General features: G+C 42.3%; 1 protein-coding gene across 6 annotated transcripts in view; it reads left to right on the top strand.

Moving 5' to 3' along the window:
- Positions 1–23,799, top strand: part of wdpcp (WD repeat containing planar cell polarity effector) — an 83,647-nt gene that overhangs the window by 33,534 nt on the left and 26,314 nt on the right. For all 6 annotated transcript variants that reach the window (XR_008386752.1, XR_008386753.1, XM_053632676.1 and 3 more), the window contains 6 exons: positions 423–482; positions 893–1,007; positions 6,978–7,117; positions 13,929–14,123; positions 21,015–21,605; positions 22,450–22,531. Coding sequence is in view for 4 of the 6 variants with exons in the window: in XM_053632676.1 (XP_053488651.1) it covers positions 423–482; positions 893–1,007; positions 6,978–7,117; positions 13,929–14,123; positions 21,015–21,605; positions 22,450–22,531 (1,183 nt within the window). In the remaining 2 variants the exon portion in view is untranslated. The remainder of the gene's footprint in view (positions 1–422; positions 483–892; positions 1,008–6,977; positions 7,118–13,928; positions 14,124–21,014; positions 21,606–22,449; positions 22,532–23,799) is intronic.

Below are 23,799 nucleotides of genomic sequence, written 5' to 3'. Positions count from 1 at the left end.
CTCTCTCTCTCTCTCTCTCTCAGCACCTGGGTGTGGGTGTCTCTCTGTCATCACAGGGGATATTTGAGGGGGATCAACAGGACTTTGGGCAGGTTCACCCCTCCCTGTCTGTTGCCCCCACCACCCCTCATCTCCCTCTCTCTCTCTCTCTCTCTCACTCACACACACACACACACACACACACACACACACACACAGATGCAGCTTTGTTCAGTAGCTCTGTGGGTAACTTTTTGGCCTCCTCACAAAATCTGAAATTGGAAACATCTACATGAAGCCAAGGCCTTCAAACGACAGAGCAAGACCCCAGTTAGCAAATTTCTTTCATTTCTGTCTCTCTCTCTCTCTCTCTCTCTCTCGATCATTTTGCACTAAACGTATTGCGATTGTTGCTATAATTCTTCTTTCTGTCTCTTTATCAGGAGTTGTTACAGTCTAATTCCTGTATTTGTACCAAATGGAGGACGAAGCATTGCTGCCAGGTGCGTATCCCAGCATGCAGCAGCCTAGATTGTTGCTGCAATCGACTAACCTCAGAAGCGGGAAGTTAACTCAGAACGACGTCTTTCTTACCCCCGTGTGTGGGGGGAAAAAACAAGTGCTTCTTTTCCTCCGCGTCATGCGTTAAAATCGTAACGCACACCTCGCTGTGGATCATCCCTTACTTATAGTGTTTCACGTTTCTGATAAAATATGAAGAAAGAATTTGCTCTAAATTGTAAATTTCACGTGCTGAGGAAATTTCGGTCATTAATTACAAAAAACGGTCATTAATTACAACGGAATCTCCAGTGGTGTTTTGGTTTTGTTTTTTTAGATGTAGATGTCTGTGAGATAACTATTTTATATATATATATATATATAATACGTGTGTGTGTGTGTGTGTGTGTAGATGCTGTTGAGCTCAGGTGTTTTAGTGACCCTCACTCTGAGTGGAGCTCAGTTAGAGAGAGTGGGCATCGACAAAACACTGGTGGGACGACTACCTGCTGACACCATCAGTCACGGTGAGTCTAACACACACACACACACACACAGACACACACACACACACACACAGGTATATATACACACTGTTGAAGAAAGCACAAACCAATTACACACACTGCCCATTTTCCCAGCATGCACTTGGGCAGCACACACCCATAGGTCACCAACCTTCTGTCTCTACATCTTCTGTTACTCCCTGAGGAAGCTGGAAGTGTCTGGACACACACACACACACACACACACACACACACACACACACAGAGAGAGTGCTCCCTCTGCTTTTAATTGCTGACTCTCCATGGACCGTGGCGTTACTTCCTGCCTCGTTTGGATTTGGACACTGTCCCAAATCTGCTAATTATTTTCTCATATCACTTATTGTTTATAAGCTGAGTGTCTCTAGCGGGTCTCTAGACACCTGACAAGCCTGTCTCACTCGCTCTTTCTCTCCGTCTCACCCCTCTCCCCTTCCCTCCCTGTGCCACCCCCCACAGAGTCCCATTCAGCTCCTCAGAGGCCCTAATTACCACAGTAATTTGTGTGTGTGTGTGTGTGTGTGTGTGTGTGTGTGTATGGGGGGGGTCTTCACATCTGTCACCTATTTCATTAGTTTCACACCCCCCAGTCAATTAGTCACAACCTCTCACCATCACCAAGTGGCAACAGCTTTTAATTTTACAAATTAACAAGGCCCTTATTGGACACTAATAAAGCCTCTATAACAGATTCATCAGCGATATGTCCTCATTAGTTACAGTGCCAAGCTCTTGGTATGGGTCCGTAAGTAAACGCCAAAATGACACGGTGTGAATGTGACTGCAATTTTATTTTTTTAATCACAGCAGCTCTGTGTGTACGGCAGAATCGGTGGTTTAGTGGTTAGCATGTTTGCCTCGCACCTCCGGGGTTTGGGGTTCGATTCCCAGCTCCGCCCTGCGTGCGTGGAGTTTGCGTGTTCTCCCGTGATTCAGGGGTTTCCTCCAGGTACTCCGGTTTCCTCCCCCGGTCCAAACACATGAGTTGCAGACTGATCGGCATTTCCAAACTTTCCATGGTGTGTGCCCCGAGTTGTGCCCTGGGCTAGGCTCCAGCCCCCCCCCCCCCCCCCCCCCCGTGACCCTGTGTAGGATAAGCTGGATGTTTGTTTAGCATTTGGAAGGAGTCTCCAGTGCCAGCACTTTGTCACATTCAGAAGCTTTCTGTCACGAAGTCCCAGCTTTACCTCCGAGTGTAACACGAATTTAACGCGCTGACACCGGAGACTCCTTCCGTAAATGCTAAATAAACGTCTTTCGTCTTTTGATGAAAACGTCGCCGTATCAACACTTACATCCATCTACGTGAACGAGTCGTTACTATAGAAACGATGATGTATTAGAACGAGTGCATTCATGTAAACCTGTGATTTGATACGCAGCTGAAATATTGTCAGAGCTGCTGTTATAGAAAATGAATCCACACCTTCCGACCAATCAGAATTGAGAATTTAACAGAGCTGCAGTTATATGCAACTTATACAACTAAATAACATTTTTTCTTTTCTTTTTTTTTTTTTATTCTCTACACAGACAAGATCTAATGCGGTGTGTCTAACAATGTGGACACTACAACTTCTGTTTACAAATTCTTTGGTTAATAAATCATTATTGGTATTTATTTTTTTTAAATCAGTATTCGATTTGATTAATGCTTCCTTAATAAGTCATATATATTTTAATTTTAAAATTATATTTTAATGGATATTGAATGGACTTGGTTAGTAGTCAGTAGCAATCTAGGGTAGAATTAGCGGAAAGCTCGATTTCTACTAAATGCTAGCAAACGAATCATTTGAAATCGCTCAGGAAAATATCAATCGGAACATCACGAATAACGTACGTACGGCAAACCGTTTATTTTCCCCTCGGGGGCAAATTTCTTAAACGTCATCCTAAACAGCGTAGAGTTGTGCTGAAGCCTTTTATTTTCCTAACCGAGGAGGCTGTAAGTGATTCTCGTCGCATTCATTATTTGTCATTGCATTAAACGCGGCGCCGTTAAGCTCTTTAGGCCGCAGTGTCAACACGTTTTAAAACGAGGAGGACGTTAAGTGGATCTAGCAAGCTGACTGACACCGATCGCTAATACGCCTCGGTCTTCTGCTTCACATATGGGCCAAAACCTGTTCCACACACACACACACACAGACACGAACAAGGCCAGTTTTTCAGCCCCAGGCTACAAAGTTGGACATTTATTTGCTAATGGATTAGCATGAAATCCCTCACATTTTGGCAGAGCTTAGCACAGTCTAAATACACTACTATAGTCTCTTATGTGTGATTGACATTTCTGTGTTTTTAAGTAAGGGAAATTGCTGAGTGATGGCTATTTTTAGCGTTTAATGCTTGAGCATTTCGCTGAATTACATGGCCGAGTCCGTTAGACTGAATTACTCGGCAGTGTAATTAAATCATGTCTCCAAATAAATAAATAAATAAATACATAAATAACCCCGCACAGTTAATTTCACTGTGTAATTAGTCTGACAAGACATAACTCATTACGTCTTTACGATGCCTGTATTTATATTTCAGTACGCCGGATTTCCGCTTGATAACGACGTTCTGCATTTTATAAGTAAGTAATAAAGCACTTGAGTTAAATTACAGTTCAATTACATAGGCAGGTGTGATAAAGCAGTTACCGTGACGACCCCGACGTTGATTTTATAGTAACGGCATGTCCCGGAGTCTTTTATTCCTCAGCGCAGCGACAACAATTTGCCAATGATGACATTTTTTAATAAGTAAAGACTGACACGTCATACTTTTTATCAGTCTATAGTTACAAAAAAAAACAAAAAAAAAAACGGTTCTGTCTGTAAAACGTGTTAATTCCTGTTATCACTTACGTTGTAGCAGATGTAAACAGATTCAGAAAAAATAACGCATCTTGTCATGTTTATGAGAAAACTGAGAGGAACAGCTTTACTTCTGACTCGTACAAAGCGCTGTGGTAGAGAATTGACCGACGCCACCTGACCAATCAGATTGAAGAGTTCAGCAGTGCTGTGGTATAGAGTATACGCCAATAATGCAAAATCGTAACTATAAGTTATACTGCTCTAATGGTGTATAGTCTTGGCAGGAGAGATGGAAACTTTCCGTTGTGAGGTTCTACGTAGAACCTTTAAAGGCTCTCACAGAAGCAATTTTACGAATATTAATAATGATTATAAATCAGTCAAGGCTACAGGGTAAACACTTCCAGTCTTTTTGAATTTGTGTGCGATGTGTTTGTTGCGTTTCCTGTTAAAGTCCATCGCGACCTTGCGACAGCTCTTCCCGATCCAGCCATGAGAATGACTTCAGTACGTTCTTCTTTTGTTACAGGCGTTCTTAAAGTCCTACGTTCTGGAAAAACATACACACGCTGGTAGTTTGTGGACGCCCGACTGAAAGGTTTCTCGCGATGTTAAAACGCTTTCGATCTGAAGGCGTGAGATTAAACGTGTGAAATCGGGGTCGTAGACAAAAATATAATCGCGACGACGTGATCGTTTCTGTCATTAGAAAACGAACGTTTTATTTACACGGAAAATCTTTATTTAAACGGACGACTCGGAGGGAGATATTTTCCCAAAAGCGGCCGATGAGAGTCCGGCGTCGGTGGGAACTCCTTTAATACTGTTTAAAAAGCATCTCGGGGAAATTCCTCGAGAAATCGGATGAGAAAAACGCCAAGAATACGTTTCTGGGAATTTCTAGGCGAAAAGCGCGTCTACTTTGAAGATGATAAAACACTCGATTATTTCGGATTTTTTATCACGACATAATTCCCGTAGTTCCATTTGCGTTACTCCAGAGTGTTGATGACTTCATTATTATTCTAAAGAATGAGTGTGTCTAAACTTTTGACTGGTCGTGTATATAATATCAACTAAATCAATTTTGGAAGACATTTGACTAAAAATTGTTCATTTCCCCTGTGTACTGTATGGAGACTTTTGGGACACCCTGTAGTTTAAAAGGAATATTTCAGTGGGAATAAAGCATTCACCTAAATTTATTCACTCAATGACCTGTTTGTTTCTTCTGAGATGAGTGTGTGTGTGTGATGATTTAGACATTTTCATTGCTAAACTGGTAGCTCTATACGTTGTATACTTCTTGTATCGCCAGTCAAAACGAAAGAATGAAACTCCAGTAAACAGACAACACTTGGCTAATGGCAGTGAAAAGTTCTGTATATTTCATTAAAGCAGTGTTAACACATAGCTCTGTTTACTCGCTGTTTTCACCCGATACCATGCCACAGTCCATAATTACACCAGAACCAGTGTGTATCCCGTCTGTAATTGCTCTTAAGGTTTGTAAAGCTGTTTGGCTATATCCACAATTTAAAGCAGGTTATGTGTTGAGTTGTTTTTTTTTTTTCCCCTCTCCTGTTTAATTGCTTCTTTTAAACGATTAATTTTTTAGCAAGGGAAGGTTTAATCGCTAAGAAAGCATGAGCTAAGCCGGTGGTTCAACTCGATCCAGAGCAATTTTCTGCCTTTAGCATGAAATATGTACTGCCTGTAGGCATTTCTGTGTTTTTTCTGCACCTACACTGTCTCTTATTCTCTTTCACACGTTCATACATATACATCAGCGGAGGAACTCGGAGCAGACTGTATCTCATATGACAAAAAAATAGTTTTATTAATTCCTGCCCTGTCTGTAACGTGTACCGAAAGACCTCTTGTAAACTCAATACGTGCTTTATTGAGGCAAATCCAAGACTCCTTATTTGTTGACAGAACACAAGAAGACAAAATTACATATGGATGATGTATGTAATCAGAAATGAAGAAAAACAGACAAGGGTCTAAACCGGGAAAATTTGGAACTCGGGAATACTTAGAAACATGAAAAAAACCAGGTTTGGCCCAACGACAAAATGCACGCTAAGAGCTTGCAACAATACCTTGTACACAACACGGTATACAGTGAGTAAACAAACTAATCCGCTCTAAACACAGAACAGGTGAACACACTCAGGCAGCAAACCAATGGTAGTCCAAGACAGACTGGACTGGAACAGAAACCAACGCATACACAAGCACGTGGCATTGATTATTCATTTCTCATTACCATGAGAACTGTGATGCCAAGTGGAAACCGTGACACTAAAATATCGAATATATTTCTCATAAATGTGTCCAAATGCACCATAATACTAAAATAATCCTTATAATGTTTTTGATGTTTCGAATGTTGGGTTTAATTAGTAGCCTAGTAGGTTTCTGTATTCAACCCTATTCGGGTTGGATTTGTTTTACATGGGGAAGTGCGGTATGGCTGAGATTTTACTCCCGTCAGTTCAGTATTTATTTATTTATTTATTTATTCATTCATTCATTTATTTATTTATTTTTACGGACTGTGCATACACAAGTCTGGAAAGATTACTGAGTTGACACGCTGGTAAAGATTCCGTTCTGTCTTGTGGGAAAAGAGGGTTTTTCTTCAGTCTAAAGACTTTCCATGAAGCTATTGTGCTCTTCGGTTATCTCCTGCTAAAACCAAACCAAAAGCACGTATTAGCCAAGTTTAAAATGCAGAGCAATGAGATTATAGATGGCATTTAAAAAGGCTCATTAGAGAAGCTAGAACAGGTCAAAAGTACAGACATACTAACGATCATGATTGCTTGATTGACCACGCCCCCTAAAACAAGTACTTATACTGGAACTCTTAAACAATCTGTTTGTATTCAAATAAGGCGATGTGGAGATCTCTTATTCCGTACGAATTGATGATAATTACTACAGACGTACTCTCGCGGCATAACGGACATGTCCGGAAATCTTACCCTGTCCAGAAAGCACTACAGTGGCCATTTCAGATTTTCTCTCTTTCTTGTTTCGATTATTAATCTCGTGCGTCTTTCAGCTTTCCGCTTTACATGTGACATCTGAACTCTAACCGGATCTGACCCCCGCCTCTCTCTACCGTCCACAGCGGTGATCGGTGAACGCTTCGTCCTTCTCTCATTGGTGGAGAAGAGTCAGGTGTGTCAGGTGTACCTGGGTAGGCGGAGCCAGAGTTCACCTGAGCTTTCAGCATGGCGTTTGGAGAAGCTCTCCGCTGCTGACATTAAGGTAACACCCACCCACACACACACACACACACACACTCACACACACACGTGCACATTCGCACTTTGGGGAAAAAGCTTGGCTGTTTTTAATTAGCGGCCACAATGACGGCGTTTCCACTGAGCTTGTAGCGGTAATTACTAGCACTCATAGTGGTTTTTTTTCTTTGCCTTGGGGACTCTAATGCGCTCTCTAGAGCCGGTAAGCACTGACAAACACAATAACAATAACACTCACACAGCTTAAGAAAATGGCATCCGGTCTGACTTTATTTCGACTAATGAGTGCAGAAGAGACAGCTTTCTAGGTATATATGACGAGGATAAAATGATGAATTATATGTTCTAATTTTATTTAGGAACGTTCACAGTCTAAACAGGACAATATTGAATGGCAAATGAAATTGTGAGGGTTACTGGCTCTTGTCCTCACCGTATCTCCCTGCAGTTCTCACCTGGTGTCCCACTGAAGCTAAGCAGGGTTGAGCCTGGCCAGTACCTGGATGGGAGACCTTCTGGGGAAAACTAAGGTTGCTGCTGGAAGTGGTATTAGTGAGGTCAGCAGGGGGCGCTCATCCTGTGGTCTGTGTAGTTACGGGGACACTGTACTGTAAAATCAGCACCGTCTTTCAGATGGGACGTTAAACCGAAGTCCTGACTCTCTGTGGTCGTTAAGCAGGACACTTCTCGTAAAGAGTAGGAGTAGGTCCTGGTGAAATTCCTCCACTGGAACCACTAATAGCCGGTGTGTGGTGTACGTTCTGGAGCGCTATGGCTGCCGTCGCATCATCCAGGTGGATGCGACACACTGGTGGTGGTTGAGGAGATCCCTACAATGTAAAGTGCTTTGAGTGTCTAGAAAAGTGCTCTATAAATATACCTGTAACTAACCAGCTAACTTCAAATGATTGAGGAAGCTGATACAATGTTGTTTTTTTTTTTTAATGAACTTGTTCAGAAGATCTTGATAAACTAATAAAAGTCAACACTGTAGAACTATACGATTGTTTCTTATAAAACAAATAGGCCATACGTTCAAGAGAGTTGCTACTGACATCGTCACGTATACCTTTTATAGCAGAAAATTGAATAGATCTCCTTATCATGCTATATTTTCACAGCAGTATATCGTCCTATCCCTAGTTTAGATAGACGTCTGGCTTGAATTTGGAAAGTTGTGGTATTTGTATACTTGAAAAACGAAACGCGTCGTAGTTTCGCAATGCATCTGGAAGCAAATAAATGAGAATGAAAGCATTTATTATGAAAAGATGTCAACCTTACAGTACATTCCAAATATATATTTAGGGATATAAAAGCAGTTTGAGTTTAAATACTTTTGCTAGCGTGTACTAATTACTAGTAATTTGATCATCTAGCTCATGTAAAAGAATGTTTCATTTCATATTTCTTATATATATATTGCGTAGGTACCCTATTGTTATTCTACCTTTTCTTATTTTTTAATATAACATTGATTAACTGAATTTAACAAGTATAAAAGAAATCTAATCGATTCTCACTTGATTAGACTGTGGTCATTTTATATTATTTTATATTAGACAGCCTTTCGTTGTGATGTGTATATTTAATTTGGATAAATGTATCAGGCAGATATTTTGTGTTGTAATGCTTTTACATCATATCCCAAGCACTGTGTTTAAACTGGTAAGACTGAGCAATGTGTAGTGTTTAATAAATGTGTGAAGGGAAAAGGTGTGCGTGTGTGTGAGTGTGAGAGAGATGGAGAGGTCTGGCGAGGTCAGAGGTCAAGTCCATCTCCTCTTCAGGGAAAACAGGTGCTGTCTGGCGTTCCTTTCTCTTTTTGTCCTCTGTCACCCTCTCATTCTGGCTCTCGTGTACGTCCAAAATGCACACTGGAATAAAAGTCCTTTTTTGTCCAAGGCATTAACCCTGTTTTGAAAAATGGAGCAGCAGAGATCGTGCTTTGGCTGCGTCTGATTGGGGAAGACTAGCACAATACGCGAGTGTGCCGTGACTCTTTAACTCGCACGCATTTATCGCATTAGTGATGCGCTTTGTGGTGGCGGCGCGAGTATGAAAGCAATCTCTCCTGCCATGAGTCTGGCTCCAGCAGCATGCTTCTGATAAGCGAGACCCCTTAATCGTCCCCCAACTACCCCTATCCTCCCCCCAAAAACACTGTATAACCCCCCATACCCCCCATAGGAGGCCGCGTCCGCTACCCGCTTCACTGGCCTAAGCCTGGAGCCTAATCCTCTCGAAAGTGGGTTCGATTATTGCTGACCGTCAAACACAGGCCTTTTTTGGGGAAGAAAAATAGAGAGAGAGAGCCGAGGAAAGACGAGAGATTAAAAATATGTTTCCCTCTACCAGGTGTTGTTTATCAGCATGTGAGCTGTGATTTATTTTCTGTAATATTATTGTTCATTTGCTCCATGTGTTTACCCCTTGAGGCATCATCCTCCCAAAAAATTGCTGTTATTGCTGACCAGAAAACAGGCAAGATGGAGAAGTAAAGGGGGGGGGGGGGGCACTGATGTGGCGTTGAAGAGGAGGAGAGAGAAAACAGTTTCATTCCACCGTGTCGATCTACAGTTTAGTCATTGTTTATCAGTGTAGTTTTTGTAACCTGTCATTGGATAGATTTGTAAGGAAGGAAACACTTCAGGGGCATGGGACGGTGTGATGACGTGCGTTTTCCGACAACAGTACAGCGTGTGCTTTATTCGTCTTACACCACAGCAAATCGAAATTATTTATGAACAAAATAGCACGTCGTGCTTTTTTTTTTAAATTATTATTATTATCCATTTATAGTTACATTTAACGTTAGCTCCTGCGGTCACGTCTAGAAATGATCATGTATTAGAATTAGCATATTTAATGTAAACCTGTGATTTGAACTCATGTCAGAGCTGCGGTTATAGAAAATATATAATCAACACTTTTCTCATCAATCAGAATCAAGGATTTAACATGGCGGTGGTTCCGTTATTTTTATTCGACCCTTGTTTCTCCTCCTCGTTTAAGGCCCGCGGTGGATTTCTGATTGTCGGGCGTATGGGCGAGGTAACGAGAAAGAGAAGGGGATTCAGTTTGAAATGAATTTAAATGAATGTATATAAAAACTTTTATTATCTTTAAAACAGATGTTAAATCGTTTTGTTTTTTTATTCCAGCTTTACCTCTTTCATATCAGAATCTATAAGACATGTGGCTGTGTGTGTGTGTGTGTGTGTGTGTGTGTGTGTGTGTGTGTTAGTTAATAGAAATGTCCTGGTTAAGCAGATCATCATGGGTCTAAATGAAGGCATAATGCAGAGGCTTGGCTGAAGCTCCATGCCCAGATACAGCACACACACACACACACACACACACACACACACACACACACACACGCACACACACACAGAGGGGTGGCAGTGGGCTTTGAGACTCTATTGTGTTGGGAATGGGAAAGATAAGGCCATTGTAATGGTCCATATGGAGATGGCTTTGGCTGGCGAGGCTGAATGAAAGCATCACAGCAGCTGGACAATGTGGAAAGATTTTTCACAACACAACATTCACAACAGAATGGCATTGTAGTGTAAAGATATGTCAAATACCCAGGTTTTCTCCTTCTATCCAAAGCCTGCTTGTTTTCTAGCCTTTGATTTAGCCATTTCTTGTTGCCGAATGGTTGAAGGTTACTGTTTTATACGGCGATACAAGTCAAAAGATCGACCCATTCACTTCCCAGCAGCAAGCCTGATTGGAATGAGTTTTCCGAGTCTGTGATGGTTTCTCAGCCTCCTTGAGCTTGATAAGTATTGTTTTTTTTAAAAATGATGAAATTTGATATCACAGTATCTGAGCCTTGTTTACGTCCTGATTTCTTTTCAGTAATGCAGTTAGAAAAGTAATGCACACCCAGGGGAAGTAATGCAGTAATGCTCGGTTGTGCGTTATTTTGCTGTTAATACCGCCTATACCGCGGTTACCACGCCTCGGCACATTGTTCTGATGTTTTATTTCAAGACATTTGTCAGGTTTTTGTCCTTAAAACGCTCTTGTGGGTAGAACTAACTTTTCACGCAGCCCATTTCAAGCCTCCGCTGCTAATTCCAAAACGTCATATTCGAGCTAGTATTCAACTGCTATTGATCTGCAGTTATTAGAGAGAGAGAGAGAGAGAGAGAGAGAGAGAGAGAGAAAAGAGAGCACATTTTGTTTGTTGTTCGATCTGTGTGACTAACTTTGTGTTATAGAACTGTACTGCGGTCAAGACCTGACCGGAACTACTTTAGCTGTACAATAACTGGAAAATAATCAGACACCTTAGAACATCTGTCAGCCAATCAGAATCAAGTACAGCACAACAGCGCTGTGGTCTAAGTGCTATATATTTGTGTGGTGTTCTGGGAGAACTGCTTGATATCGCTGTGGCTTGAATTTGGAAAAATCGATCTGCTTTTTATTCTTGCCAGAAGCTCTTTTTTTTTTCTTTCTTTCTTTTCTTTTTTTTTTTTTTCTTTTCTTTTTTTGGCATAAGGACCCAGTTTAACAAATGCACGGGTAAAAACAATCAGTCCGAAGATCTAAAGATGTCTAAAGCATCAACGTCAAAATATCCGTGAAGAGGCAACGAGGAGGCTCCTGTCTAAAAGTTTTCAAATTTGGCAATAATGTAAAAAAAATTAATAAAAAATTTGGAATGAAAGTTTTAAATGCACTTTTTTCCTTTTTTTTTTTTTTACTTTTGGGAGTAACACCAGACTCCAGACTTTAAAATGGTAGAGCTTTACGTATGTGCCACCAGTTTCTATAAATACAGTTGTGCCCAAAAGTTTACACACCCCTTGCAGAATCTGCTAAATCTCAATACCGTTAACAAAATAAGACGGATCATAAAAATCCCATGCTGTTGTTTATTTAGTCCTGTCCTGAATAATCTATTTCACTTATATAACAGATGTTTACGTAAAGTCCACAAGACAAGATAATAGCTGAATTTATAAAACTTACTCCGTTGAAAAGTTTACACGCGCTTGATTATTAATCCTGTGTGTCGTTACCCGGACGATCCACGACATGATGTGTTTACGTTCTGTGAGAGTTCTTCACGAGTCCCTTGTTTGTCCTGAGCAGTTAAACTGCCCGCTGTTCTTCAGAAAAATCCTCCAGGTCCTGCACGTTCTTTACTTTTCCAGCATCTTCTGCGTATTTGAGCCCTTTCCAACAGCGTCTATATGATGTCGAGATCCATCTTTTCACACCGAGGACGACCGAGGGACTCGTACACGACTATTACAAAAGGTGCAAACGTTCACCGACGCTCAAGAAGGCGACACGGTACATTAAGAGCCAGGGGGAGGGGGTGTAAACTTTTGAACAGGATGACCGGTGTAAATTGTTATTTTGTTTACCGCATGAGGACCACATTTTGTCTTGAAACCACCCTCCATCCGCATCTTTAGAGAAAGGTTTCATTCATTCGCTTCGAAAACATTCCAGACAGCTAAACACACCGCTCCAGCTGGAGGCCTACATCGTGTGTTTAACTTCTGACCCACGCCAGAAACATCTGACGTCACAGGACGCGATGGTATTTCAGGGTCGCCTTCGAGTTTGTTGGTGATTCCGCTGGATCTTTTGATCTTATTTTTGCGAACTCTCTTTGGCTTGTAGGAGATTTTCCAACGATACATCGATTTTTCTAGTCGTGGCCACAACAATGGCCGTGTGAGCTCGTAACATCTCTAAACATGAGACTGTTTATGAATACAGGCTACAGGCTGTGAGTGTGAAGTTAGCTGTGTGTTAACACCAGGAGATCTCATTAAGACTTTACCCCACAGAGCATACAAACCTTCAACTCAAACACAACAAAGAATGATCGCACGCTCCTAGAAGTTAATAATGTAATGAAATTTGCTTTCAGTGGAAAAACAACAACAACAAAACCAGCAAACATTTAAAAAAAAAAAAAAAAAAAAAAATGCCTAAAACCAAGTAGCAGCTTGAGAAGCGTTTGTAGCACGGGGAAGTATCGTCCTGTGATCAGAATCAGAAATCAGAAGCTGTTTTATTCCAAAAATATACAGCAGGAACTTGCTTTGGTGAAGAAATGGAACACCTGAGGTATTGTTTTGTTTCACTGTTCCATGCGATTTATTGTGGTACTCTTTAAGAATGACCATAACGTGGAGATGTGCAGGTGTAACACTGAAAACTTTCATCAGTAATCAGAATGGACATGTATTGTACACTTTATTAGGAACACCTTCACATTCATGCAGTGATCTAATCAATGCCTAAACACATTCAGGTACAGATCTAGAGCTTCAGTTAATGGGAGGATGTGATCTCGGTGATGGTAACCGTGGCATTGTGTTGGTGTTGATGGGCTGGTTTGAGTATTTCAAAAACGGCTGGTCTCCTGGGATTTTCACACACAACACTCTTTTTATATATATATATATATACACACACACACACACACACACACACACACACACACACACACACTACCGGTCAAAAGTTTGTGGACACGCGACTGAAATGTTTCTCATGATGTTAAAAAGCTTTTGATCTGAAGGTGTGTGATTAAATGTGTGAAATAGGTATTGCATTCCCTCGTTCGTCAAGTCACTCTGGATAAAAGCGTCTGCTAAACGAATAATTGTATATGTGAATACATACACACACACTAACTTTACCAGGAGCAACTGCTGTACGAGTTTTATTCATGTAATACTGTATGTGTTGAGTTGTATAGAACTTTTGTTTGCAGTAATCTCTGGTCGACAGAATTCTGGCTCGGTTTGATCAATTTGGTTCCTCTCCAGGTCTCATCCTTGGAGCTGGGAGGAGGAGGCGGCCGTGGTACGAGCAGGCGTGTGGCACTGAACCGTGGGCAGGATATGGGTGTGTGCTGGTGGCAAGGCGGGCATGGCGACGTGTGGCCTTGGTCACCAGTTCCCAGTTCCTCAGAGCGGGCCAATGTGGTAGTGCTGGGCTTTTCAGAAAGCGCTGGTCTCATGGTAAGTATACACACCAAAGTACGCTCTTTCTCATATGGCTAATGCTAGTGTTTGCTGGATAATGACTATCAGTGGCACAAGAGTGTTCGTGAGATGATGTCAAGTGAGGTCATATTCTGCTGGTCAGCTTATCCCAGGAACACTGGATGAAACAGCACGTAACAGACACTCGGTTTTGGTATGCACTCCGTATTTATCTCCATCCTTCACCTACCTTGAATGTTTTCTCTCTCTCTCTCTCTCTCTTTTGTTTTTTTTTTCCCCCCTACATCCCCCCCCACCCCCCATATTTTTTTTTTTCCCTTTCCCCTGTTGAAGAACATTAAAGCATTTCTGGTCTGCATCATTTCTAATTAAAGTGTTTGTTGTCATTCTCAGATCCGCAGTGTGAAATCAAGCTAGCAGTTTTACACGGGGAGCCGTGCGGCAAATCAAACACGCGCGCATCTCGCGCACGCACACACACACGCACACTTCAATCACTTCAAGCTCATATATATGTGCCTTTTGTTAACTTTGCTATCTGCATGCTAAGCCAATTTTCTACTTAGTCTCCAGCATTTCGAAGGGTGCTTTCTTTTCCTTATGTGGTCTTAATTCCTAGCCCTGTAAGATAAGCACTGCCAGGAGACACACAAGGGGGGGGGGGGGGGGGACGGGGGGGACTGGAACGCACACATATTTATTTATGCAAACATTTAACATTTTTAATCATTTTCCCCAGTTCCTGAAATTTGCTCATTTAAATGAAAAACAGTGTTGAGAGCGTTGGGGTGCTGTAAGCGTACGATGTTTATGTTTATGTTTTTCTATATTTTGAGCGGTTATCTTGCTGAAACCACTTTCCCCTTCATTTGTTTGATCTCCACTTCTGCTCTGTTTTCCCCCCCACATATTAACACAGAAGACACCGTATACCTAACCAAAGGCTGAACGGAATAACACGGTTGTCCTAACACGCTCTTCGGGTTAGACTTAGCAGTGGTGGGAAAAAAAAAAAACACCACACGAATGATTTTCTCCTCTAGGTTTGTAAATAAATTTGCCTTGTTTTTTTGTTGTTGTTGTTTTCGCTTGTTTTTTTTTTTTTTTTTTGCGATTTGCCCATTACAGAAGTGCCACTGCATTCGTTCACTGACTCTACTGCGAGTCGTGTTGTTCCTCATTAACGCAGAACGTGTGTTTAGATGGCAGGAATATTCATCCGGCGCTGTGTGGTTGAGCTTGCGGACAGAGGGAACGGCTGAGAGCAGCTGGGTTTCATGCCACGGCACCCCGACAAGCGGCTGTGCAGTTCACACTCTCCGACTGCAGTGTGGACCGAAGAAGCTTTCATTATTCTGCTCCCATCATCATCTCTTTCCTCCACACACACACACACACACACACACACTTTCTCTCTCTCTCTGCTCTCTGAACTGGAAAATTGGCTCAAAAAGGGCCACTGCTGTGAACAAGGGCCGATGCTCAGCTGGACTTGGCTGGGTTTATCTTTCAAGCCGTAAAAGAAAGTGCGAGGAAGAGAGAGGAAGACAAGAAAAGAATAGTTTTGACCAGTCACCGAAACCAATAACTAGCACAGACCTTTTTGCCACGGTTACTTCTCTCTCTCTCTCTCTCTCTCTCTCTCTCTCTGTACCTCTTTCTCACCGCCCCTTCTTAAGATGCCGTTTATCTTTGTGAAATTGAATCTGTCATTGTTTCAGCTGCAGCTGTGGGATTTGAGGTGTGTGTGTGTATGTGTGTCTGAGAGAGAGAGAGAGACTGCAGGTCTTAAGAAGGATCACCCTTTGAAGATGTTAAAGCTCTTTACAGAAAGCTCTCAAAACGACCCCTCTCTCTGTTGACTTGTGTTGTTTATTTGTTTGTTTGTTTTAGCATTAGCGTGGCGAAGAGCCTTAAACCGCTCCCCCGCTCTCTCAGTTCAATCTCGGAGAGAGATCTTGCACATAGCTGAAAACGACCTCGAATGTGCTGTTGTTTCGCTAGTGGATCTCAAGAATGAAATGGATGGTAGGAAGGGTTTGGGTGGGTTTGAGTTTTTTAGGACGCGACTGCAGACCTAGTGCCAGTCCTGTCATGTCAGAGTTAGCCTGGCAAGTCTGAAGTTCTTGAGGAATTTGGTTCTTGGTTGAGTTGGCCTTGAGAGAGGTTCTCGATAATTCTCGGGTTATGGAGTGTTGGAGATGTTTGGCTGTTAAAGCTACAGTGCCCTCCACTATTATTGGCACCCCTTGGTAAATATGAATAAAGAAGGCTGTGAAAAAGTGTCTTTGTTGTTTAACCTTTTGATCTTTTGTTAAAAAAATTCACAAAAAATACTCTGCTCTCATGGATATCAAACAATTGCAAACAAAACACAGATTTATCAATATATATATATATATATATATCGTTGTTAAATATAGGTGTGCAACAATTATTGGCATTATTATTAGTCAATACTTTGTGCTAGCTCCCTTAGCCAAGATAACAGCTCTGAGTCTTCTCCTATAATGCCTGATGAGGTTGGAGAATACATGGTGAGGGATCTGAGGGCGTTCCTCCATACAGAATCTCTCCAGATCCTTCACATTTCGAGGTCCATGCTGGTGGACTCTCCTCTTCAGTTCACCCCACAGGTTTTCTATGGGGTTCAGGTCAGGGGACTGGGATGGTCATGGCAGGACCTTGATTTTGTGGTCAGTAAACCATTTTTGTGTTGATTTTGATGTTTTGGATCATTGTCCTGCTGGGAGATCCAACCACGGCCCATTTGAAGCTTTCTGTCAGAGGCAGTCAGGTTTTCATTTAATATCTGTTGATATGTGATAGAGTCCATGATGCCGTGTATCCTAACAAAATGTCCAGGTCCTCTGGCAGAAAAACAGCCCCAAAACATTAAAGAGCCACCATCATATTTAACCGTGGGCATGAGGTACTTTTCCATATGGCTACCTCTCTGTGTGCTCCAAAACCACCTCTGGTGTTTATTACCAAAAAGCTCTATTTTGGTTTAATCTGACCGTAGAACCCGATTCCATTAGAAGGTCCAGTAGTGTCTGGCAAACTGAAGACGTTCGAGTTTGTTTTTGGATGAGAGTAGAGGCTTTTCTCTTGAAACCCTTCCAAACCACTTGTGGTGATGTAGGTGACTTCGGATTGTAGTTTTGGAGACTTTCTGACCCCAAGACGCAACTAACTTCTGCAGTTCTCCAGCTGTGATCCTTGGAGATTTTTTTGAGACGATATAGACTCACGTCCAATTCCAGGTTGATTCATAACATTTCCAGTTGACTGGAACTTCTTAATTATTGCCCTGATGGTGGAAATGGGCATTTTCAATGATTGTGCTATTTTCTTATAGACACTTCCCATTACGTGAAGCTCAACAACCTTTTGCCGCACATCACAGCTACATTCCTTGGTTTTACCCATTGTTATGAATGACTAAGGGAATTTGGCATATGTGTTACCTCATATTTATACCCCTGTAAAACAGGAAGTCATGGATGAACAATTTCATGTCACTAGTCACCCAGGTGTACTAAAAAAAAGTAAAGATGTATTTTTTTGATAAACCTGTGTTTGGTTTGCAATTGTTTGATATCCATGAGAGCAGAGTATTTATTTTTTTAACAAAAGGTTAAACAATAAAGACAGATTTTCACATCCTTCTTTCCTCATATATGCTAAGGGGTGCCAATATTAGTTGAGGGCACTGTACATCCTGTATCTATATCTACCACGTCCACAAGTGTGCATTCTTGCAGGTTGGGCATCTGGCTAGGATTATGTAGGATTGGATGTCCTATTCACTGATGCTAACAACCCATTGACTAAGACAAGCCAATCTGCCATGATGCTAACGTCTAACACCAGGGCAGTGATGGTGACAGGAATCAGGCCTCAGCTTTGTCCTATGTTCTAGTTATTGACCTACCGTGATGGAGGACTCACCATCTTAAGAAAATGCTTCAATACTTTATTAGCTCAAGCTAAATTCATGACCCATGTAGGACTGAGGGATAGGATCGTGTCAGCAGAACTGTAGACTTCAGGCGAATTGCAATCTGATGCAATTTCCTCTCCAGAACTGCAAAGCTATGGTAGGGAAAGCTGCTTACAAATATGGAACTTGTGATTTGATTTGTTGAAGTTTGGCTTCTGTAGCCAACTAATGCATAATACCTAAGAGAACTTTTAAGCCCCGATTCTTCGACATAGTTCCCAAGCTGGCTAGTTAGCACAGTTGCTTGCTAATTGATCATTGAGGAAATCACTTCAAATATATTGTACTCAGAGTAAATAAGCATGTTCCTGTATTCTGTCCAGTTTTATTCCTGTGATGGACAGAAGACACATGGGAGGTGATGGCCCATTGGTTAAGGCCACTGATTGTAAGTTCAAATGGTAAACTGGTTAAGGTGTTGGACCTCCTTGTCATTTAGTTGTAAGGCATACGTGTTGGTTAGAGTAGTTTTTGTCAATCCTGGTGCTTGAGTACCACCACCCAGGATGTTTTTTTTTTTAAATGTTTGCAACTCACCTGATTCCACTAATCAGCTAATTCACAAGGTGAGTTAGAAGAGTGAAAACACCCAATTCTGAAGGGCTATGGTACTCCATGAGCAGGACATAGAAATTCTGGGTAAGAGTCTGGGGCCTCGGTGTCGCCCTGGTGGTAATCGGTCATTTGGTGGCACCAGAGCACCAGGGTGCTGGTTATGAATTTTAACAGTTAAATCTATAATGAGCAAGCCAGAAGTGGCAGTGGAAAGATGGAAAGAAAACCTTGAGACGACATGAAGACGAAACCTTGAGAGGAACCAGAGCCAAAAGGGGACCTGTGTTCTTCTGAGTGACACCAGTGCGATTTATAAATCATTAGTCTTACACAATCGCGTACTATAAAGACATACCCACTTGACCTTCTAGTTCTTGATCAGCTAAAATAGGTGTGTTAGATTTTGGTTGGAAGTGAAACCTGCAGGAAGGTAGATCTCGAGGAAGATGGTCAGTAACCGCTGCTTTAGGGTATCTATGTGGGCAGCAGTAGAAAGTTCAGTAGAAAGTTCGACTCTAATGCAGAAGCAGGGCATGTGGATGAATCGGGCAGTAAATTGTTGTCCTGTCTACTTGACGTGTTTTCCTCTTAGCATCATGGCAGTAAACATCTGGCCTCAGAATTGATCTTGTTGGTCAATTGCAGTCAGTACTGACCTTATTAGTGGGTTGTTCGCTTTAGGGCAGTCGTTAGGCCTCGGTGTTGTCCTGGTGTTAGCTGTAGTCTGTAGTTGGGGCAGGTGTGCCTCAGCAGGTTTGTCTCTGTGGAACTCTGGCTCATATCCGGAACCCTCCGTGCTGTCAGCACTACCGCCCCCCCCCCCCCCCCCCCCCCCCGTCACACACACACTCCCTCATTTGCGCATCAGCCCTCCTAAACCCTCCTTCCTGGCCCCCCTGGGGAGCATCGGGAAGCAGCCTGGAGGGATTAGGGCTGAACAAGATCTGCAAAAACGGAGCCCTCATCCTCTGCTTCCACACAGAGGCTGTGGGCAACCTGCTTAATTCTGTCACTGCTGCTGGCACTGCCAAATACGCCACTGCCCGTGCCAACCACATCTCCCTCTCTCTCTCTCGCTCCCTCTCTCTCATTCTCTTTCTGTCCTCACCGTCTCTCACATCTCCCTCGCTTTCACCGTCTTATCTCTATCCGACTGTCAATCTCTTAACTGTTCTGTGTTGTTGTTGTTGCTTTGTCTTCATACAAAATGAACTGCATGCGCTTGACAATGGCCAAACCAAAACCCTGATCACTTCCACACTTTTTCGCCAAGTGTGTGATTTTATATGCTTATGAATTCCTGTGTGTATCCGCGATAGCGTTCGTGCCAGAGTATGCTGCCGAGCATTTGACACTGACACTAATATCATTGGTTGTGCTTGCTAACCGGAGCTCGGGTTAGGATGAAATGTCGCATGCTGATTATTCACTTTCACAAGCGTGATAAAGCTCTCAACAGGATCTGTCATTCCACTGCTGGCTCCGAAATATACTAAGAGGCAGTGTGCTAGACACATGTGTTGCTGTGGATGCAGTTTTGTAGTGGCGTTCGTGGCATTGACCGAAATTGTCATCGGTAGTGATTACTAATTGGAAAATTTAAATGTTTACGTACTTGGCTAGACCATTATAAAAGAACAGCGAGTTCTGTCCCTCACTAAGATCTTGCCATGGCTTTTGTATTTTCCGTTTCTCATGATAAATAATACTTGACACTTTGTCAATAAAGATAAACTGCGTTCTAGACATGTTTTTCGCTTCAGTAACTCGGAAGGCTTAGTCAATTTTCCAGCAGAGGGACCAGGGCCTATGTTAGTTTCTAGGCCGATTTTAGTTCCAGGAAGTTCCTGTAGCAAAGACGGAACTGAATTTGGTGCGGATGAGGAACTGGAGCGTGGAGTTAAACTTTAGCTGCTTCTCTACCAGAGGAACCACAGCTGATTTTAACTCCTGTGTTATTTTTAGTTCCAGGAGGTTCCTACATCAAAGTACGTGTTTTATTACAGATGAGGAACTGAAAGTCACAGTCGAATGCCAGTATTACAGAATGCCCAGCCCTCACACCTCCTGATTTTTCTTAAAACCTATGTAACAAGCTTTTCATTTATGTAGGAAGCGACAGGGCATTACCAGAAAATCAGACGGTTTACAGGATGTGTTTGTTTTTATGCAAGTGGAAAGTGAAGAATACGAGTTCCTCGAAAGGTTCCTTCGTGTTGGAACCATGTTTTTCATGTCTCATTAACTTTTGTTTCTTCACTCGGCTTTCTCCTTACTAGATATACATTTTGGAAGTGTGAAATCTTGTGTTTTTGTTGTTGTTCATGTCCTTCCCATTTGTTTAGGTTCTGAGCTCCATACGCACTAATGGTGAACCTTTGGACTGTTGCTTCAGCCTGACCCAACCCTACCAGATCCTCACCGTTGAGCTGCACAAGGAGACCCACAGCTCCACTGCAGAGCTACGTGAGGAGCCCAGTCGCTCCAACATTGAGCTGCGTGAGGAGGCCCAAGTCGTTCAAACATGTGCGTACGAGTGCGCTCGTGGACGTTTGCAGCGCCTCTCAGCTACATCTTTACCTCTATCTTCTGCTCCTGTGTCTTGGTGCCGTGACCCAAGTGAGCGCTGGCTTCTGCTGGGCCTTCAGGACTCCTCTGTGGTGCTGCTCCACATCGAAACTGGCGTACAGACTTGTGTCAACTGCCCCATGCTCCCTTCTGTACTGGTCTGGCACCCTGATGGAGGCTTGATTGTAGTGGCTGGGGGTCAGGGTGAGCTGCAGTGCTTTGATTTGGGACTCAGCCCTCTCCGACTACAGCTGGTGTCTGAGGAGGACGTCATGGGTACGAGTGGCAAGAGTCTTCAGCTGGCCAGGCATGTGAGAATAGCCAGTGGTTTGGAGGGTGTGGAGTGGGCACACTCGCCAATGTCACAGGTAGGGATGAGTCCAAAGTTTTATTTATTCAGAAAAGTTTGCTTTTGTTTGTTATGAATAGCACAATAGAAAAAAAAAAGTTGTCTATAGACTGAATACATGTTCAAAAAAATGTAAATAATTTTACTGTGAATAATCTTCCTTATAAGTGCATCGAAAGTGCATAATTAAGTAAAAAATTGGCTGCAAACCGTGGCACACAGCTCTTGATGTTTGGGCCGGAGAGATCTGGGCCAGGCCGAAGTTGTAGCTAATTGCGTTAACCACAAAAGTTATTCCAAAATGGCCGACTTAATACCACTACAGTGTTTAGCTGTAAGGTGAAGTTTTGTTCATGTTTATAGATTGCAGTCCGTCACACTGTTTCTTAAACCACATCAGCAATTCTGTGTGAATTCAGTGAAGTACCGGATGCGGTTTGAGACAGATATTTTAATTGTGGAAAACGTTTTGAGCGAGGGGGGGGAGGGGAAATGCTAAATGGTAGGTACGTTATCTTCATAGCTCCATTGCAAAACTAGAAAGGCAAAGCATTTTTACTAGCCTCATTATATTTAGATTTCTGTAACATTCTTAAATTTCTGTAAGAATGTTTTTCAGGCATTATGTTAAGTGTAGGCAATTTTTCTGTGTAAATACATACCATAAACTACAAAAACTGTAGAAGCTAACAATTAGCCACAGCTTTAGCCTGTTAACTGCTATTACCTACTTTTTAAGTGTTATTACTTCCTCGTGTTTTTGTTTAAGACATTTAGCTGAGGAAGATGAAGATGAGTTTGTAAATAATGTGTAGAAAATCTGAAAAATAAACAACAACAATAAAAACCATCCCTACTCCCAGGGTGCCGAGGGGCTGGAAGTGCATGATCTCCTGATGCTAAGGTTCCACAGAGGTCCAGTGGCTGCTCTGAGACTCCGACTAGGTGAGTGTGAGAGTGTGTGTGTGAGAGTGTGTGTGTGAGAGTGAATGTGTGTGTGTATATGTGTGTGTGTGTACGTATGCATGTATGTTTGTGTGTGTGTGTGTATGTATGTATGTATGTGTATGTGCGTGTGTATATATGTGTGTGTGTGTGTTCTCATGCGTGTGTATTTTCCTAGATTCTTATTCAGAAATTAGAATAATTTAATAAACTTCTTAAAAGGTTCAGAAATTAGAATTTGCTGCTGAGGTCATTTGGTATCTGCCCCTAAGGCCACTGATGCATTGTGGGATGCATCCCCCCCGCCCCTCCCGTCCCCCCATAATTCATTTTCAGTGGCCGAACATCCCTTGAGGAACCAGACAAAGTTAGCCAGTTAAACGAGGCCTGCCTCGAAAGAGTTTAACTGCAACTTTAGAGGAGGAAGAGACTCATATAGGTGGAAAGAAGAAAGGAAAAAACGAAGAGAAAGACAGGAGCTCTGGTTGTTTCTGTCTTGATCTTGAGCCAAGGTTTGGAGGAAGAAAGCAAGAATGCATCTTCCACCACTGATAATTTGAAGGAGAGCACAAGCCTCTTGTTTGCCTGCCTTGTTTATTTTTCTGTTTGTTTGTTAGCATGTTCGTCATGCACATCGAGCAGCTTCGTTTATTGACTTAATTCATTAGGACGGCTACATGATAGAGGGAGCGGAATGCAAGCGGTGGGGAAGAAAGACTTGGCAGAACTCCAGTGTTCCTGAGGACGTCTCTCTCTCTCTCTCTCTCTCTCGGAGTTATCTCTCATGGGCACACACCGGCTGCTGTTGTAGCAGACTGCCGAGTGGATGTGCAGCTGGCCGTCTCGCACAGACGACAAAATGAGAGAGGGAGGAGAAAAAACAGCTTAATTTACAAGCACTAATCAAAGGGAAAGCAAATTGCGTAGCATTGCAGTATTTTGCCATTAAGGTTGCATCATATAGTACGCTCAGGCTGGGTGTGCGGCTGGGTGTGCGGCTGGGTGTGCAGCTGGGTGTGTATGGGAGGGTGTGTGTGTTACTTTTGATTTAGTTTTTTGGATTATATGCTAAACCTTTTGAATTATATGCTTTGATTATATGCTAAACCTTTTGAACTAAAGTCAAATCCAGCTTGGTTTTTAAAATATCTTTAATTCGTAAGGCGTGCAGTTAAAACAAAATGATTCATTTCAGAAAAAAACAAAATGTCTTAAATTGATGTAATAACCTCATACGTATATTCACCAAATCTTTCATTTTCAAGCAG

The sequence above is a fragment of the Ictalurus furcatus genome, chromosome 9 (genome assembly GCF_023375685.1).
Source record: "Ictalurus furcatus strain D&B chromosome 9, Billie_1.0, whole genome shotgun sequence".
Taxonomy (NCBI): Eukaryota; Metazoa; Chordata; class Actinopteri; order Siluriformes; family Ictaluridae; genus Ictalurus; species Ictalurus furcatus.
The sequence above is the reverse complement of the archived record's forward strand: the minus strand, read 5'-3'. Positions and strand labels throughout refer to the sequence as shown.